The 18,666-nt window shown below is 47.9% G+C and overlaps 1 protein-coding gene and 1 long non-coding RNA gene across 2 annotated transcripts; one reads left to right on the top strand and one right to left on the bottom strand.

Moving 5' to 3' along the window:
• Positions 1 to 1,759: 1,759 nt before the first annotated feature.
• Positions 1,760 to 14,358, top strand: LOC138224581 (uncharacterized). The gene is made up of 2 exons (XR_011183058.1): positions 1,760 to 1,862; positions 6,012 to 14,358. It is a non-coding gene; the product is annotated as an uncharacterized lncRNA (long non-coding RNA).
• treh (trehalase (brush-border membrane glycoprotein)) lies at positions 6,113 to 16,983 on the bottom strand. The gene is made up of 15 exons (XM_006642180.3): positions 16,685 to 16,983; positions 14,080 to 14,180; positions 13,543 to 13,690; positions 13,106 to 13,193; positions 12,924 to 13,024; positions 12,644 to 12,736; positions 11,650 to 11,766; positions 10,969 to 11,091; positions 10,326 to 10,375; positions 8,287 to 8,475; positions 7,994 to 8,211; positions 7,703 to 7,814; positions 6,821 to 6,933; positions 6,578 to 6,631; positions 6,113 to 6,253 (listed from the first exon to the last, which is right to left on the bottom strand). The coding sequence occupies exons 1-15, from the start codon at positions 16,762 to 16,764 to the stop codon at positions 6,113 to 6,115; spliced, it is 1,728 nt and encodes a 575-aa protein (XP_006642243.2). The 5' UTR covers positions 16,765 to 16,983.
• Between the last annotated feature and the right edge of the window lie 1,683 nt (positions 16,984 to 18,666).

The raw sequence follows: 18,666 nt of genomic DNA, 5'->3' as shown, positions 1-18,666 counted from the left end.
GTTCTGAAAAAAAAATTCAATATCTGCACAACAAGTCTTCGACAGCGCTTTGAGACTCACCGCCTTAAACTCGTGTATCTCTGTTGCCGCCCAGTGGACATTTCTCACCGCCCGCCGTAATTAGGTAAAGTCCCGGAATTGAAATTGTGATTGGACGAAAGCCGTATCTGCCCCGCCTCCTGCCGAAATCTCGGCGCTGATTGGTTCTGAGCCGAGTCACTCAACTTGAGGGCGGTAAATCCGTGGAAGAACAGGGAAGTCCGTGGTGATTGGCTAGGAGCGGTGTCACTCAAAAAAACTAAAAGGAAATCCCGCCTTTTCCAGCCAACGGCGGTGATTGGACAAGCCCTGCGCCGCTCATTTGACGTCACTTAACTGCGACGAAACCGGATCTGATGCGTGATTAGCGCAACAGCCGGTCCGTCGCCCGAGGTCGGTGTGTAGCCGCGGTCCAGGATGCTGTGGTTCCGCTCTCTGCTCGTTAAGCACTGCGGACTCCTGGAAAACCGTATTGCAGGGCAGAGAGTTATTGAAATCCAGACGTCGCTGGAGAGTTTGTTTACTGACGAGTCACCTCACGTTGCTGATTAATTCGACCTCCTTGTGTTTTCTCTGCTTTAACAAATAGTAAAAATGATATTCAATGCACACAAGAGTACATCACAGATCACCGGGGTACATTAAGGTCCACTTATCTTTAAGGTCCGGTTTCCTGGGGTACTTGCTTACCCCTTGATCGCAACAACTTTTACAGCTCCGTTGCCACGGCAACCACGTTTTATTGACAAAGTAAAATAAACACAGGAGAAAAGTTTGCAAACAAGACGGGAGCTAAGAAACACGAGGACAGTGGGTTTGCTTTATGTGCCGGGTCGATAAACCAGCGCTGCAGACACGTGAAATACAAGAAAACATACACACAAGGAAACAATACATCGTATTGTCAGGGTACATGCAATAATACATGTACATTTTATGGTTCAAAAGATTCAACAAGGTAAATGCAGATAAGGCCCGTCCATGCTTCAACGTTCTTACAACACAGAAACAGACACATTTCAGAAAGACATTCTGAAATAAAATGTCTTTACATCCGTCTTAAACTGTTCAAACACGGTCTCCTCTCACACCATTCCCTTAATAATTATGTTGCGCAAGTATAATAATGTTTTAAAATACAAACGATATTTTCATCTTCCTTTTCAATGGGATTAAAATGTAACAAATGTATTTCTTTCCGATTTCAAGTCTTTCCGATAGCGCTTTGAGACTCAGCTCCGTGTATCTCTGTCGCCACCCAGTGGACATTTCTCGGAAGTGTCACCGCCCGCCGGAATTCGGAAAAGTCCCGGGACTGAAGCTGTGTGACTGGACAAGAGCCTGTCTCCCGCCTCCTGCTGAAATCTCAGCGCCGATTGGACAAAAGCTGCTCACAGTCCGGATCCAGTGGAAGGCCGATCCACTCCGGGTTTTCCGTAGCCGGCAGTCCGGATCCAGTGGGAGGCCGATCCACTCCGGGTTTTCCGTAGCCGACAGTCCGGATCCAGTGGAAGGCCGATCCACTCCGGGTTTTCCGTAGCCGGCAGTCCGGATCCAGTGGAAGGCTGATCCACTCCGGGTTTTCCGTAGCCGGCAGTCCGGATCCAGTGGAAGGCTGATCCACTCCGGGTTTTCCGTAGCCGGAAGTCCGGGTCCGGTGGAAAGGCCGATCCACTCCGGGTTTTCCGTAGCCGGAAGTCCGGATCCAGTTGAAGGCTGATCCACTCCGGGTTTTCCGTAGCCGGAAGTCCGGATCCTTTACGATGCACGCAAGACTACGTTACAGATCACCGGAGTACATTATACAGTCAAATAAAGATAAGGTACGCACAGCTTTCATGTTGTGATACTTAGGCATGGTTTGGAGACGTTCCCTCGTGTGTATTTTGAATTATTCAAATGCGTGTCGCTTTAATTTGGAAGCGCATCATTTCAGTGCATGAGTTTACCTGTTATATTGGGCGAGATTTCACACGGATAATCAAACAAGAACGAGTTGCCCTGGAATCCAGTCCACTGCCCAACCTGAAAGTCAGAGCATGAGAACGGACGGATTGTATGGCGATTGTGGAGTTGCTCGACCACATCAAGTAGGCGAGAAGTACAATCTGCTACTACGACATACGGTCTAATTATTCAATTTTCGATTATTTCTCATCTTTAGGCTATTTCTACATCTAATAACGAGCGAGTATAATGATTAAGCCAATGATACATTATATTTTAGATTCGGTTCAGCAGTATTGAGCAGTAAAATAACATCAATTTGTCTACAGGAAATGTCAGAATTAGAAGCCTTCTTTACACCATTTTGCCGATCTGTTCAGAGTGTTTTAACAACAGAACAAAACAAAAACAAACGTAAGGTTTCTGGGCTGCTTTGAGATAGACAATTATCATCTATATTACTTTTAAATCTATGCACACTGTGTATCTTTACCGGGTCGATTCAATGTACAATTTTGTACTGACGCCTTAACCTTATTATTCATACAAAATCTGTTTGACAATAGTCATGTTTGATTCCACTCACTTTCCCCAAAGAGGTGCTCCAAAATAGTTTGACAAGATAGTGTGAGATTGCGAGAAGGATCTGAAGTATTTATTAGTACAAGTATAACTAAATTGTTTTCCTTGTAGTCTAATAAAGGTTGTAAATTTTTCCATAGTTTCTGATGGTATACTGTTAGTTTCTTAAAAGCATCAATACCTCTCTAGGAGTAGCTCTGGTTACGACGGATTGTTATCAGACTTATCACAAACATTATATCTATTCATAAAATCTGCTTGATTCTACATTTCATCATCCACACCAGTTAATTTGTTGACCCCGCTTATACTATTTTAAACCCAGTTTTCAAAGCACAGGTTTATTTTTTCTCTGTATTCTAGATGATGTATCTATGGGAGGTATGTTTATCTATAAGAGACCACGTGAGGAGAACTTCTTCATGGAAGCTAGCAAGTTTCAGGGGGGTTTCCAGCATCCAAATGACATTCAAGTAAAAAGTCTATACCCGCTAGTTCCTGAATGATTAAATTAGGGAAACATACACCACCTACTTTGCTTAATTTTGTAAATAATACTCTGTCGGTATCGGTATTAGATGCTCTAAACCCTGTAGCATTTAGGCCTCCTTCTGCCCGTGTTTGACAAATAACAACCATGAATAAAGTTTTTTTTTTTTTACTATGGTAGAGAACATCAAATCACATCTCTTTTTGGATTTTTGAAAATCGTAATACCAAGAAATGTAATCACATCTCTTACATGGATATTATCGGTCTTATTTCTACTGAGAAACAGTTCGAAACTCACAAATGAACAAATAGAAGGCATCCAATTCTGGACAGAAATTCTCCCTGCATCAATATACTGGGTATAAGATTGCAAAATTTCACACCACAGTTGTACATTTTGTAATTTTTTTGTACGACATATGATAGAGATCTGAACATTGTAAAGGCCTATTGTATTTATGTGCACTCGTGTCTACTGTCTGGTGGATTATTTATTGCATTTCCTTCCCCAGCCAAATGTTTAAAAAGCCTTATCAAACAGAAAATCATTAATCCATTTTATTTCTATTACAGAATCAGAGACGCTTCAATATAATATTAAAAAAGCTGTCAAAAGGTATTTAAAAGGTGACAGTAAATGTATCACTCCATTTGAATACATTACAAGCTGTACAACATAGACCAGAAATTTGCAGTTTAGGTAATGTAGTTAATGCTTTATTTAAATGTAATAAACAAGTTATTAAAGATATATTTACTTACGAATCACTTACACATGATTATCAGCTTTGCAGAGGCCAGAAACTATTCATTCACTTACAAATACTCAAAATTAATTAATTTATTGATAAGTAGAATGATATAATCTACTAATAATCAATGAAAAGCCTTTATCAGAGTAGTGAGGTTCTGTATATAATAATTCTACAATAAATGCTGGTTGCACACTTATGGTTGCAAGGTCACATTAAAGATGGAAAAATGTCCAACATGTTTTATCTTGATTTCTGCCATTTCAATACGGGGGTGTACAGTTTTTATATCCAATGTATAACAAATACAAATCAGAAGTATGATTTGAAAAGTATAATAATTTTAAGGTCCAAAGTTAACAACAAAAATTAAATTGATTTTCCCCCACGTGTTGACCAGTCACCACCTGCCTGTTTACCACACAGAGAGGTCTACAAGTTCATCATAACTGAGAGGAACTAGAGTAAGTTTTGAGATGTTAGTTTTTCTGATACTCACGTTTTTGATTCACAATAAGTCATTTGCACTTCTTCTCCAGTTACATTAATGTAGTTTTTTGGAAGGGGGCAAATTAAACTTCAGAATATTCAGCAGCCTGAATACAAATCCTGCTCTGAAATAACACATTTTAATGGCTGTCATTCTCATCACGATCAAAGTGAATTGAATTCATCTGCACTGCCCCAAGGGGATTTATCTTCACATCAAGGGCTCATAAACACAGAACAGATGTGACAAAAACACAATGCAACAGTAGCACAGTACCATAAGACAACACCATTTAACAACATGGCTCAATCAGACCTCTTCCAGTACCAGAAGATTAAACAGACAATTAGCTTGTAAAGAGATTTTTTAAACAACAACAAACTTTAGATCTTACACTGGGAAAAAACTCTCCTTTCAGCAGGACAATAACACAAAAACTTAAGTCCAATGCTACACTGAAGAAAGTGAATGTCGTTGTGTGATAATGTACAGTTTATACAGTGTGTGGTAACGAGACAGAGGAAATACCAAAGATGGCCCTAACAAGCACAAAAGATGCTTTAAAGCAAAACACTTTTAATAATTGCCAAACCTTTACGTAGGACCTAGTTTATTTTCGTCATTTTCTTCTTCTCATTAAGTGACACTCCCTGAGCCGATGTAATGAATATCCATGCTGCTGTAGCTCTCTTCAGAGATCCAGCTCAGGGTTTCCCTTCTGAGGAGGGCTGGCGGTAGCGAACTGTCTCCAGCTCTCGGAGCGCCGGAGACAAGGACAGTGAAGGGGGTGACTGAAGTGTTAATTTGATGGAGAGAATGAATTTGCTGTCCCGGGAAATCTCTTTTAGAACTGAAGACGCCAAATGCTTTATCGTGTGCGAATGTATTCTGAGATACAAAAACAAATTTACTATTTCAGAGCTGTGAAAAATGTAACATCTTAACTGAGAAATCAAGAATTTGCTAAATTATTTACGATTCCTGACAATGTTGTCCTCAGCTCATACAACAAATTATTTTAAAAAAGCAATTTATAAAAATACATAATTTATTATTTTTAAGATAGAGGTCATTTTTTGGGGTTTGTATTTGTAATTACTTTTCAGAATGTTAGAGTATTTGTTTTTCACTCTGAAATTGTGTTAAATTGTGTAACTCGAGGTACAATAAAATCTGATTGAATGTGTCTGGATTTCAGGCTGTTGAGCCACAAAATTGTTTTTTACTTTGCAAAGGGTGTGCAGACTTTCTTGAAAACTAAATACATAAGAACAACATAAAAAAGCTGAAAAACTACATCATAAACAAAATGTTTTTTTTGCAGAGCAGCTTAAGTTCTATCACAACCATTCTCTAAAGGCGTAAAGAATTAAGCAATTTTAGAAATCTCACCTTTGGAAATGCTTTGAGACTTGTCTGCAATACATATACTGTATACAGTATTGTAAGCCAATAATGTCCTCGTTAGGACAGTGTCTTTCACGTGTAAATTTAGAGCTACCAGAGCACAGGGCTCTTTCTTTAAGATATCTGCTGACAAAAAACTAATTCTGTCTCAAAAAACGTTTGTTTGAGCCCGTGTGCAATAAAATACTAGTAGAAAACGATTTGGAAGTATCATTGGTAATCCAGCAACATTTGAAAATGTTTAGCAGGTCTGAATAGCTGTGCAAGGCACTGTAGATTGCATTCGATATGTTTTTGCTCAGGGCGCCTCCAGGATGTCTGCAGTAAGTGTGGCGTGGTGGCTGAGGAGGGCTGCCCAGCTGTAAGGAGCCCAGGCAGGAGTCGAGGAGTCCACAGCTGCAGTTCACAAAAGAAACCGCAAGGCAGCACAGAGGAGCCCCACTCCCAGGCCGGAGCTCAGGGCCTGAGCCCCTCCTGACGACAGTCTGTCCCCAAAGCGGTCTAGCAGCTGCAGCGCCACGCCATTGGTCCATCCGAACCCCAGCTGTGACAACACACACAAAGACCGGCCAATCACAGATGGAGCACCGCCGCCATGGGAGCTGGCCAATCAGATGCAGCGAAGCAGCCAGCGGCGGCGGCCGATGAAAGGGATCAAAACAAACAGCTGACTGAATCGGTCAAAAGTAGCACCAGGAAACTCTACAGAGCTTGGCCAGGTATTCAAAATTAAACAACTAACACATGCATTTCGGAACACACTGGCAGACTTTTTCAATCACAAGGCAAACTGTGCTTCTCAGTCCTCTGCAGCTGAATTAAACCTGGGACTTGTGGTTTCTGAAAGACGAGCCCGTTTGTGTCCTACCTGAACTTCGTACTCCCCACCTCCCCCTGGTGTGCCATCTCCAAGCACGTCGTACTGCGAGAGAGAGAGCGTGGGTGAGAATGAGACCGCAAGGGGGGCAAGGGAAGAAGAGAGCAGGCCAGGGTCAGAGCAAGGGGCTTCCCGACTGGGGAGAGAGACCAATCTGGACACATCTTTACCCAGACTCCCCCATCACCAGACGAGCCAGGATCAAGCCCACACCCACTGCGCCAATTCACACACCTTCTCAAACATGGCCTTGTGCTTGCCATAGGCCTCCCAGTTGGTCCGTATCCACCTCTGGGCCAGATCAAAGGCAGTCTGCTCTGCGCTTTCGGACGTCAGCCTGGTCAGACCTGACGGACAGACAAGAGAGACCACAGTCACCCTGCCAAACTCACCTCAGAGAGGATCCACATCAACCATGTTCAGAGGTCTTGCAGTACAGGTGCACTGCACGTCAGTGGGTAAATTAGCCTTTGTGTTTTTCCCACCATGATGGCCTTACTCAGAAACTTAGCTTTATTAGTGTTAAGACCTTGTGCAAGATGACACGACGAAATCAGATGAAATGAGGTGGATGAGAGCAGCCAAAGACAATGAATGTTGGAGAGGGCTTTGGTCAGCAGTGCTCACTAAAATTATATGAAGCGTCAGTAGGCCCTTATTTACAACAATTTCTCCTGAACACATTTCGCAAAGGACACAGAACCAGAGGTCGCCGTGGTTCACAGTGCTGGCTTTACACTGACAGGTGAAAGGAGCTCAACCTCTTTAGTTTTGTTTAAAAGAGGCTAATGGGTTCAAGCATTCATAGTACTCATAGTATGCACCACGCCAGCCTAATGGGCTTCCATGAGATCAACAGTAAAAGATAAGCCAAAGGAAACAAGGAAATGAAGAGGAAGTGCAAGTAAAATGAAGTACAGGAGGCACTTCTTTACACAAAGGGTTGTGGGAGTCTGGAACAAGCTGCTCAGCCATAGTTCAGAAGTTAATTCCCTTAATTACCCCAGACAAGATCTGACGATAATGTCCTTTTGATAGGATCGAATACTTAGCGCCACAGACTCATTTCATCACACGCGCACACGAGAGAAAGGCCTCTCTGTGCCTCGGGCCTACCTTCGATGACCATGTGCTGCAGAGGGGGCCAGGCATTGGGCAGGTCCCACTGCTGCCCGCTGTCCGTCAGAGAGGTGGGCAGTCCGCTGGGGAAGCGCGAGGCTGGGCTGCTCTGCAGGGGCCGGAGGAGAGGGGATGAGAGATGGGGGAGCTGTGTGTAGGGCGACCCAGCAACAGAAGGAGCAGGTGTACTCAAGGACCCCAGTGACGACACTCATGAGAGGCCCAGCCCCCGGGGGGCGCCGTACCGCTGGCTCAAGGGTGTGTGTCTGCATCTGCCTCCCAGCTCACCTGCAGGTAGCGCAGTGCCCGCTCTCCAGCACTGGGCTCAGAGTAGCACTGTGCCCACAGAGGCGCCATGTTGGAGGGGAAGAAGGCGAGGTGGCTGGCATTGGTCAGCAGGTTGTAGTCAAACCAGGCGCCTCTCTCCTCGTTCCACAGCAGAGCTCTCACCGCCTTCACGCGGCGCTCCAGGGCGATGTCGTACTTGCGCGCCGCGGTGCTGTTGCCTGGGGGACACAGAGCCTGCAATGAGCCGGAGAGCACCGGGCCCCTCCAGTAACGTCCCGCAGCCCGTCCCTTACCAAGCGCCCTGTAGAAGGTGGCCAGCGTCCTCTCGATGCGGCAGAGCAGGGCGTTGAGGTCGGCGGGCAGGATGGCGCTGGTGTGGGTGTCGCGCAGCGCGCCGCTGCCATTGATGAACCACCGCGAGGAGAAATCCCATCCTGACTCTGCCCCAGCCTTCAGCTCCATCCACAGCCTGTCCCGGGCCTCTGAGCAACACACACGCACTCTCCTGTTACTGTCCAGCTCCACACTCCTCTCTCAACACACACACACACTCTCCTGTCACTGTCCAGCTCCACACTCCTCTCTCAACACACACACACACTCTCCTGTTACTGTCCAGCTCCACACTCCTCTCTCAACACACACACACACTCTCCTGTTACTGTCCAGCTCCACACTCCTCTCTCAACACACACACACACACTCCTGTTACTGTCCAGCTCCACACTCCTCTCTCAACACACACACACACACTCCTGTTACTGTCCAGCTCCACACTCCTCTCTCAACACACACACACACACTCCTGTTACTGTCCAGCTCCACACTCCTCTCTCAACACACACACACACTCCTGTTACTGTCCAGCTCCACACTCCTCTCTCAACACACACACACACACACTCCTGTCACTGTCCAGCTCCACACTCCTCTCTCAACACACACACACACTCCTGTCACTGTCCAGCTCCACACTCCTCTCTCAACACACACACACTCCTGTCACTGTCCAGCTCCACACACACACACAATTTAGAGAAAACGAATTTCCTGTATGGAGAATCCCTCAGTTAAGAACAGTCCCTCAGGGTGAGAGCGTTTTTAGAACTGGGAGATAAATCTCTCTTCCTGGAGCACCAGATACTGTAGTAACTGTAGGTCATATTCTGTTGGTTCAGAGAGCAGCGGTCTCTCTCTTGTTGGCATGTAGGCATTATATAGGTTTTGAATACTATAGCAGTCTGGGGTTTTTATGCTTGGTCAAAAAGTAGGCTCCGAGACACCTTGTGTGTAAACAGAGTAACATTTATGTTATCTTGTGTTATTGTCACTTTTAATAATTATTCCTTTCTCCCAGTGTCCTCAGAATTATTACTCTACCACCAGAGCTGTGCCAGGGAACACAGATCTCAAGTGTCTCTAACTGTACCTCCCACTCAGGTATGTTCTTGGCAACAATTTACAACGGGGGGTTATGACCATCTATTTAATTATCCTACTCTGTATTTCTGGAATGTGACTATTATTATCAATCCCTTTTTGTAACAGTACAATTTTATCTCCTGTATCAGCCTAACAAAAAGCAACCTTATCGCTCATGACCAGAAGTTAAACTAGTACTCTCCAGTCAATCTCGGCTGATCACACAGATTCACACGACTGGGATGTCACGCAGAACAGATAAAAATAATTTTAGAAAAGAGAAAAGTGTTGTACTTCTTCCGGTACTGCAGGGGGCTGGACACAACAAGCGACATTATTCTAACATGGCTAAATGTGTGCGGGAGAGCTGTCCTGTACAGGATGCTGGCCTCACATATCCAGCACTGTGATGCCATGCTTGTGGCCTAGAGTCTGACCAGGCCTTCCCAAACTCAACTGGTAGCTACAGACTGCAAGAGCTGAGAACTCTGGAGACTTTTGGAAAGGTATGTAGTGGACAGAGCAGAAACAGGCCAGTCTGAGCCCGGGAATAATCTCAGCTGGGATTTTCTCGATCACACCTACAGTACCAGCCAGTACCACAGTGTGTGGCACCTTATACACCACACTTTCAAGCTCATTGCTCATTCAGTGGGGAAACCACTGTGTGTCAAACAGCCAAGGGCATCTTAAACCACAAGGTGGAATACTGGGAGGACCTTACAACAGCACCGTTGGGTCCTTAGAGCAACAAGTAAGAGAACCAATCAAGCCTTTCGTTTAAAGCACTAACAAACACAGTGGAGCGCCTCTAAAAGAAATCTAAGATCAAGAAGACCAACAAAGGTGAAGAGAAATGCTATTCGCACATTGAGAGAATGACTTCACACGGATGGAGCATGCGAGTTACCTGGCGTCAGCCCCTGAGCCAGGTCCAGGTCATCAGTGTAGGACTCGGGTCTAGGAGACAGTGAAGTAGCTGCTTACTCACCACTCACAAGCAAACATGCAGCACAGGACATTTCTTCCTCAGCTAGAGCAAAAACAACTTCTCCAGCAATGTCATCTAGATCAACCAGTAGAACCTGGACGCATGTATTTCTTTTGGCCAAGACAAAAATCAAACTCCAGATGGTGATCCAGACAGGAGGGAACAAATTAGGAATTTAGACTTTATGGCAAAAAGTACCAAGTGCTGTGATTCAGTTCTTTTATAGTACAAGAGCTCTCCCCAGTTTCGGCAGCAGAATGAAGGAGAGGACCTCTCCCGCCAGAGCAGCACTGGCCACCTCCAGCAGGGCCTGGCAGAAGTATTCACACCCTGGCAACGAGCTCTCGTTTTCTCAGAATCGGAACGTGCAAACTAAACACGTCTGTGGATCGTAGAAGTTAAATGTCAGCAGAAAATGCATAGAAATATCTAGTATATAGTCAAAGGCAGGAGTGTGTGAGTGTAAGTGTGACTACAGCTGCTCAGAGGGCATGTCCATCAGTAGCAGCTGAAGAAGACCACGGGAAGCCTGCTTTCTCAGGACCCCGCGGGCGGCTCGTACCTGGGCTGTCCCACCTCCACGCTGTAGCGATTCAGAGTGTGCCGCGATCCTGCGGCCTCCAGGACCACGGAGCGGTTCTGCATCCAGAAGGCGTACTCCTTCTCCAGAATGGGCAGGGCGGTCCTGAGAGACAGGCCAGGTCACGCCAGCACACGGGGAACTCCGAAACACAGCTCAAATGACAGAGAGCGCTTGGGGCAGATATCAGCCTCCATCACACCATCTGACGCGTCTACGTCAGGCCCTGCAGAGCGCTTGGTGACAGAATACCAGTCCCTGAACTGCCATGCCATTCAACTGTGGGGGCTGCTCCTGCTGGTGTTGACAGATTTGTCATACAGATGGGTAAACTGCGACTCAAGCACTCACATCAGACCCATAATCGGAGTACAGATCACTGTGTGCCTGAAATGGTTTCAATACAAACTTCTTGAATTTTTCTACTTATCCATATTTATAGCAAAGGGATGGAGAGCTGGGGGTCCTGGGTTCAGCTCTTGTGTGCCCTGTGGTGGACTGGCGCCCCCTGGTGGGAGTGAGTACTCTGCGCAGTGCTCTCTGGGACAGCCTGTGCTGGATCCACAGCTGTTGAAAGTGAAGTGGCGGTGTGGTGGTTTTTTCGTCTCTCCTGGGTGCAGCACTTCCCCTCGGGAGCGCAGCGGCCGCCCTCCCTGGACACACCTGAGGAAGGCCTTGTCCTGCGAGGCACGGTAGTAGCTCTCCACCATGAGCGTCAGGAAGGGGGGCTGACTGCGGCGCTCGAAGTACACTCGCCCGCCGTTCGGGACGAAGCCGTACCTGCGGCAGGACAGCGGAGCCGTGAGAGAGCCAGCAAAGACGAGCAACATCTCCAAGCAGGCTTGTTTATTCACCCAGTGGGTCTTCCTCATTCCTGATTCCTGATCTCTGTTACTGTAGCATCAGGTGACCCCCAATGAGTGCAAGCTAGAAGGCAGACTACCCTGTAAAAGGCCAGTTCTTTAAAAGATTAGATCACTTTATTGGCCATATACAAGTTCTTGTATTTGGAATTTCTTTTCGCAGACCCCAGCTTGCTCTCCATGAGACACAGACAGGGAGAGAAGCTGGGGGTCTGAGCGCAGGGTCTGTCATTGTACAGCACCCCTGGAGCAGCTGGGGTTAAGGGCCTTGCTCAGGGGCCCAACGGAGTAGGATTACTCTGCCGGCCGCGGGATTTGAACCGGCAACCTTCCAGCCACAGGCGCAGATCCTGAGCCACAGAGCCACCGCTCCGCCATCGTGTGTCTTGTGTGTACTGGGCTGTACTGCATCAAGCAGAGCTCTTTGCAACACACTCCACTTGTCCTCTGAAACATACAGCTCGTTTCCAAACCAAAAGAACACGTGAAAAACAAAGTGGTTAAATGGTGTACGATGCCCCAGGAGAACAGTGAAGGAGGAGCAGAAAAAGCTGAAGATCAAAGAAGGAGAAGGTGGGGCAACAGTGCTGTCGGGGTGAAGACAAATTCAGTTCAATTCAAGCTTTATTACCCTCTGAGGAAACACTCACTGAGAGGGAGACTGTCGAGGGCAGAACAGGCACACCTGAGGAGCAGGGTGAGCCACGCATGTCTTGGCCTTCGTCAGAACACCCTGCCTGACGTGAGGAGACCCAAGCAGAGAACATGAAACAAAACCAAAAAAAGCATCTTACTTGTCCACGAGGTGGAGGAAGTTCTCGATCATGCCTCGCGCTGTGTCCTGCATCTCGGAGAGCAGCAGCCCATTGATCACCCAGTAAGAGTCCCTGAACATCACAGGGCAGAGCAGGTCACGCCTGGGCAACGTTTCCACCCTAACACACAGCTGCGTGCAGTGTGGAGCTCACACGGATCCCTCCAATTCCACAGGAACAGTGGATACCCCTGCCACTGATGGGCCTGTTGCTGAGAAGAACGTACCGCTAGTCTCACGCCGATACCCACAGGACCTACCAGTAGTAGAGCTCCCTGAAGCGCCCCCCAGGGACGATGAGGGGGTTGGGGGTGTAGATCAGGGAGTAGAGCTCAGGATGTACCCTCACATCAGGGCGCACCTGCACACAACAAGGTTAGAGAAGCTTTCTAACTGCACCGGGGGCTTCACTGTGCACAGGCACCGCGCCCACTGCTCCCACCTTCCTCCCGAGCGATTTCCACAGCTGGTGGAGCTCCTTGGCCCAGCGGCGCAGCCTGCCGTCCGCGATCTTCGACAGGAACCTGGGCCTGCAAGAAAAACCCCAAGAATGACTTCATCACACCTTCTATATCCCCCCTTCCCAGTCAATCAGGTAGCAAAGCACATTCTTCGTGTTGACAGGTGTTTTAGCGGCGGGAATCTACAAGTTTTTCCAAGACAGCCCTCCAGAGCTCCTTGGCCTTTTCATTAATATCACAAAAAAGGAAGCAGCAGAGCTTGACCTGGAAACATCAAACTCTTGCTTCTATCTGTAGCAAAGACACTGTAATGTTTCTGCCCTGCTACCCTTCATTGGCCTGAACTACAGCCTCCTTTTTAAACCGTAATTCAGCTCAAACGAGCGCCTCATTGCATGCTAGTCTGTGACAATCTTACTTGCTGTGCCAATCCGCTGGAGTCCATGGTTCGAACTCCGTCCCTGGTTCCTCAAAGAAATCCTCGAGGAATTTCCGAAGCTGGGACGCAGGAAGGTTTCCACCTGGAACCCGAGAGGTCAGGTTCCAGAAAGACTGCAGCACTCTTTCTGCAATGGCAATGGAACAAGACAGCGGCCACCACAACGTCTGAGATCAATCTGACGTCCCAATGCCAGTCTTCACCGCAGAGGAACTCCGGGAAGGTGTGGGTGGTGGGATATTTTAAGTCTGGGATGCGTAACTGGCAGGGCAGCGCAGTGGCGCAGTGGGTAGCATTGCCGATTTCCTGGGTGCGGTCTGTGTGGAGTTTGCATGTTCTTCCCGGGTTCGAGTGGGTTTTCTCCCACAGTCTAAAGACATACTGTACTGGTAGAAAATTGGTTGTGCTGTGAGTGTGTGTCTGATCCAACGCCTTACAGCAGGTCTAGAAGGCTCACAGAAGGTACAGGAAGCAATAATGGGCACTTATACTACATCAACATGAAGAGCGGCTCACCTGGGGGCTCCTTCAGCTTCATATCCACGAAGTGCTTATCGTCGTCGAACAGCCTGGCCAGCTGGACCTGCCTCAGGATCTCCCCCATGCAGTAGATCTCACTGACGAAGAGGACACAGCCAAAATCAGGCTGACCGCAGCTCTTGAAAAACAGCGCCTCACCAGACACCGACCAGAGCAGCGCAGAAGAATTCACCTGAATGCTGTCTTTAAATTATTACTGCATTCAAAACATGTCCAAATGATTCTGATGTTTCTCAATAAAACCTCAAAGGCTTATTTCTTTCTGCTCTAGGCTGACTGGTATTAGGAGTGTCTGATCCTCCAGCTTCATGAGGATTATACAGTAAGCAGACTAGAAAATAAGCACAAGTTCAGTCACACGCCATCATCAAGACATTACAAGCCAGTTGTAATGATGCAAGAGATCCTTATTTGAACTGTATAGATCAGGCCCCATCTGTCGAAACACCCTGAGTAAAACACTTCACTCTCTTAAGAAGACCAATAGCGGTTATACCGGGTGCCATGGACCGGTAACAATATGCCCAAATCCACAAAAAGTTCTCCTCTGAGCAGAATTGGCACACAGGATCAGGGGACGGTGCCCATGTACCTGCAGGACTGACTTCCACTAGAACCCAGGGGAACTCTGCAGGTCACATTTTCTGTGACCATATCACCCTGCAGCTCCCAGCTGGCCGCCCACTGGAGCCCAGCAGTGAGAGCCTGGCCAGTACCTGGAGGGGAGACTCCTGGGAGAGCTGAGGCTTCAGCTGGAAGAGGTGTCAGTGGGGCCAGCAGGGGGCGCTCACCCTGCGGTCTGTGTGGGTCCTAATGCCCCAGTACAGTGGCAGGGAGACTATACTGTAGAAAAAAAAAGGCACTATCCTTCAGATGAGATGTAAAACTGAGGTCCTGACTCTCTGAGGTCATTAACAATCCCGGGGTGTTTCTCGAGAAGAGTAGGGGTGTTACCCCAGTGTCCTGGTCAAATCTCCCCCTGGTCTTTACCCATCATGGCCTCCTAATAACCCCCGTCTCTGAACTGGCCTCATAACTCTGCTCTCCTCCCCACTGAGAGCTGGGAGAGGACTGGAGCATCATCCAGGTGGGGGTACACACTGGTGGGGGTGGAGGGGATCCCCATAACCTGCCCCGGTGGAGGTCCAGAGAAGAGCTATAGAAGTGTAGGGAGTGATTAATATTAAGGAAATCTGAGAGCCCTGCCTGCAGAGAGTCTGACTGGAAAGCTGTGCTCCGGAGCGAGGTCTGCCTCATGAGCGCTGTGCAGGGTCTGACACATGCTCAAACAGAAGGCAGGACACGAAGACATGACAGGCTGAGACAGATCGACCACCTCTAGAGGGGGCAGCCATATGCTTTACAATTAGCTGTCTCGCCTTGCAGAAGCAAGGCTTTAACTAATGTAGGAGAAACACAGGTATTGAGCTCTAGGCTCTTCTGTTTAAACACTCATGACCTTATTTTTCCACTCCATAGCAAACAAATTCATTGGACAATCTCCCCACAGTCTGTCCTGTTATTAATACACCAGCTAGCGGTTAGCTTACTTTCAGATTAATACCTGAGAGTGAAGAACAGCTCAGGGTTCAAAAGTCTTGTAATTCCTGTTAATATTTAAACAAATTGTAAGTTTCAAAGATATTACTTTCAAAGTACAGTACACACAACTTGATGTATACTTAGCTTTTCTTCAGGAACACGGTGAATATTCCATTCCATAAAGCAATCAAACACTGCCTTCGAGTTTGTGAATTTGCCGGTTTCTTTTAATTTAATGCCAATTTAACCTTGCTCATCGCACTTACAATTTTAAACAGATGAACAGTCAATGCCTTTATCCTCATTACTCGAAAGGGTCAAAGTTCCTGTCAAGTTGATGAGAACAAACCTGTGACAAGAAGAACTTGAGACATCTCACAGAGCCTGTTTTCCCATCAACTACAAGAAGCAGGTGGCAAAAATGCTAACTGAAATGTTACCCAGCATTCCAGGCAGGGGGAAAGGGCAGTATCTCTGAAGTGTTGAAATGAGCCTGTGAGGAGGAGAATCTCTCTCCAGGTTCCACTCACACCGCTGCTGCACCTCCTCTCAGCGGAGAGGAGAGGACGGGGCAGCTCGGAAACTGAGCACAGAACAAGGAGGCCCACACCAGCCCAGAGACCCTAGCCCTAACCCTACAGCATGCTCTGTTCACTCAGGCTCCTTTCAAATATCAGAAGGACCACACGAAGCTCTGCCAACACTCGGCAGTGAATTCATGCAAAAATTCAGAAAGCCCACTGTTTCACAGAACGGCAGCTTCAGGCGAACTCCGCGCTGCAGTTCATCTCTGATAAAGCAAGAGCACGTGTGCATGTCTTCACACAAACTACAGCTGCTCATGATCGCCACAAGCCTCCAACTGGGCACATGCGCTGCTATCATGCCCGGCTCACAGACTCGGATCTTCCACTGCAGACTAATCAACTCGGACAGCGCTCGGCCCGGTGGAGAGAGCCGCGCTCCAGGACAGTTCCTACAGGGAAGCAGGAGCTGAACGAAGGGGCTGAAAGTGGAGCATGGGGAAAAGCCAGCTTACCTGTCGCAGGGAGGAGGCAGAGCGCACCTGAGCACAGGGAGCAGGGCCAGACAGCAGGTCCACAGAAGAGCCCAGTCCATCCCGTCACGACTCGTCCCGACTGCCTCCACACTGGGAGAACACTGCGCTATCGCCTGGGCAGTGTCCAAGGCCTCCCAGCTCCCTGCTTTATGACGCCCTTATCGTGAACGGCAGGGTTATGTGGGGGATCCGAGATAAAACCACGACTGAGGTTTAAACCACAGACTTCAACGTCTCTGCCAAGAGAGACAAGCCCGCCCGCCCACCACACAGTGCCAGAACCACAGGAGCTTGCCAGCAGAGACTCGCAGAGACCACGCCGTCATGCAAATCCCCCGATCGGCCTCAGCACCACCTCCTGAAGCCAGGGAGACATTGAGACCAGTGGAGTGAGTAAGACGATATTACCGCAGTTCAGCAGGGTGGAGCGTGAAACCAAGCACTGCAGATGAGGAATTGGGTATTAGGAAACCCTCTCCTGTGAGGGCAAGTGAGTTTCATTCCAGAAGGCTGACAGGAGTTCTACCCTTTCTGGAGCAGTTGACGTGTGATGGACAGGGCCCCGTGTCTCCAGACAGATGCCGTCCTTACATGATGGGAGGAAGCTGTCCCGTGTGTCCTGACAAAAGCCGTGCCCTCTAGAGAGCTGCAGCATGGGATACGCTCTGCGGGATGCTGGCGTCTGCTGGCGTGGAGCTCAGCCATGCCCTCTCCTAAATCTGCATGAGTGCTACACCGAATCAGGCTGAATAAACCAAACCTCTTCAATCAGGCCCCCCCACCCGCGACTGTCCCCGGCCAGGTCACGTTCCCTTGACCACTGCTTCATTTTTAGCACTAGACGTTCGCACGTTGATAGTTTGGAAAGACACCTTCCTCTCCCTTCTGTATACCTCTTTGTTTGAGCTGGTAGCGGACTCACAGGTCCAGAGCTCCTCCGAGCGCGGGACTCCCGCCAACCCATCGCAAACCAAATGAACACGGCTGCAGGGACGCTCGAGGATGGAAAACTCCCCCCCCAACAGTTGTAAAAGAAAAGGATGAACCGACAAGCTTTTCAGCGTGGGCCTTAACCTTGTCTGGTGAAGTCAACTCGAAGTGCCGGTATACCCACACCCACCCCCCCCCCAGAGGGGCAGCAAGCCACTGGCTTCGCCTGGACAAGCACCCCACCAGCAAATCCAGGAAATCCCACTGCCTCCGGCCACGGCAGTGCAGCCGAAGACTGTTTCGCCATCAGACAAGAGCCGACCGCTCCCCTTGTTTCATCAGCAGCACAGAGGAGCAAGTGTTGAAGACGCTGTGTGCCTGGCGTCGCGTCAAGCCTGCACAAGCCTCGCTAAAGCCATCAGCTGAGCCCATCTTGTGGGGTGCGTCATCTAGCATTGATGCCACACGTTAAGGTCGAGTCCGGCAGGAGACTACAAAAAAAGAAGCCAAGGCACCACCCTGCCACCTACTGGACATCCACTGAAACCAGTCTCCATACCACCCTGGCCTCCCCTCTACCCACTTCTGAGCAAGCCCCTTTAGCTCAATGAGAACAGCCACAAGTCATAGAATTCCAGTGAGCTTTATTTCTTAACAAAAACATTCCAGTCACTTCAGATCTCAACCATTTCAAGTTACCAACCCTTTTAAAAAAATCCAGCTTCACTGTAAAGTATTGCCAATTCCAAAAAGGGCCAAATTTAACTAAAAAAAAAAGTGGTCAACACGGTTTTTCTTTCCAAATTGTCTTTTGAATTTGAAAAACAAGAATTAAAACTAAAACCAATCACTTGAAAATTTCACAGCTGTTTTTTTTTTTTAAAGACTACTCACCCAGGGGTAACAGCTTATTAGCCAATTGCTTTGTCAAACCTTAAAGGTGCTTTTATTAAGGAAGGTGATTTCCCAGCCCCCAGCCCTTATGAGTTCAGAGTGGAAGAGCATGTATTAGGATAAACGCCAATTCAAGT

This window comes from Lepisosteus oculatus, chromosome 23, assembly GCF_040954835.1.
Source record: "Lepisosteus oculatus isolate fLepOcu1 chromosome 23, fLepOcu1.hap2, whole genome shotgun sequence".
Classification (NCBI taxonomy): Eukaryota; Metazoa; Chordata; class Actinopteri; order Semionotiformes; family Lepisosteidae; genus Lepisosteus; species Lepisosteus oculatus.
The sequence above is the reverse complement of the archived record's forward strand: the minus strand, read 5'-3'. Positions and strand labels throughout refer to the sequence as shown.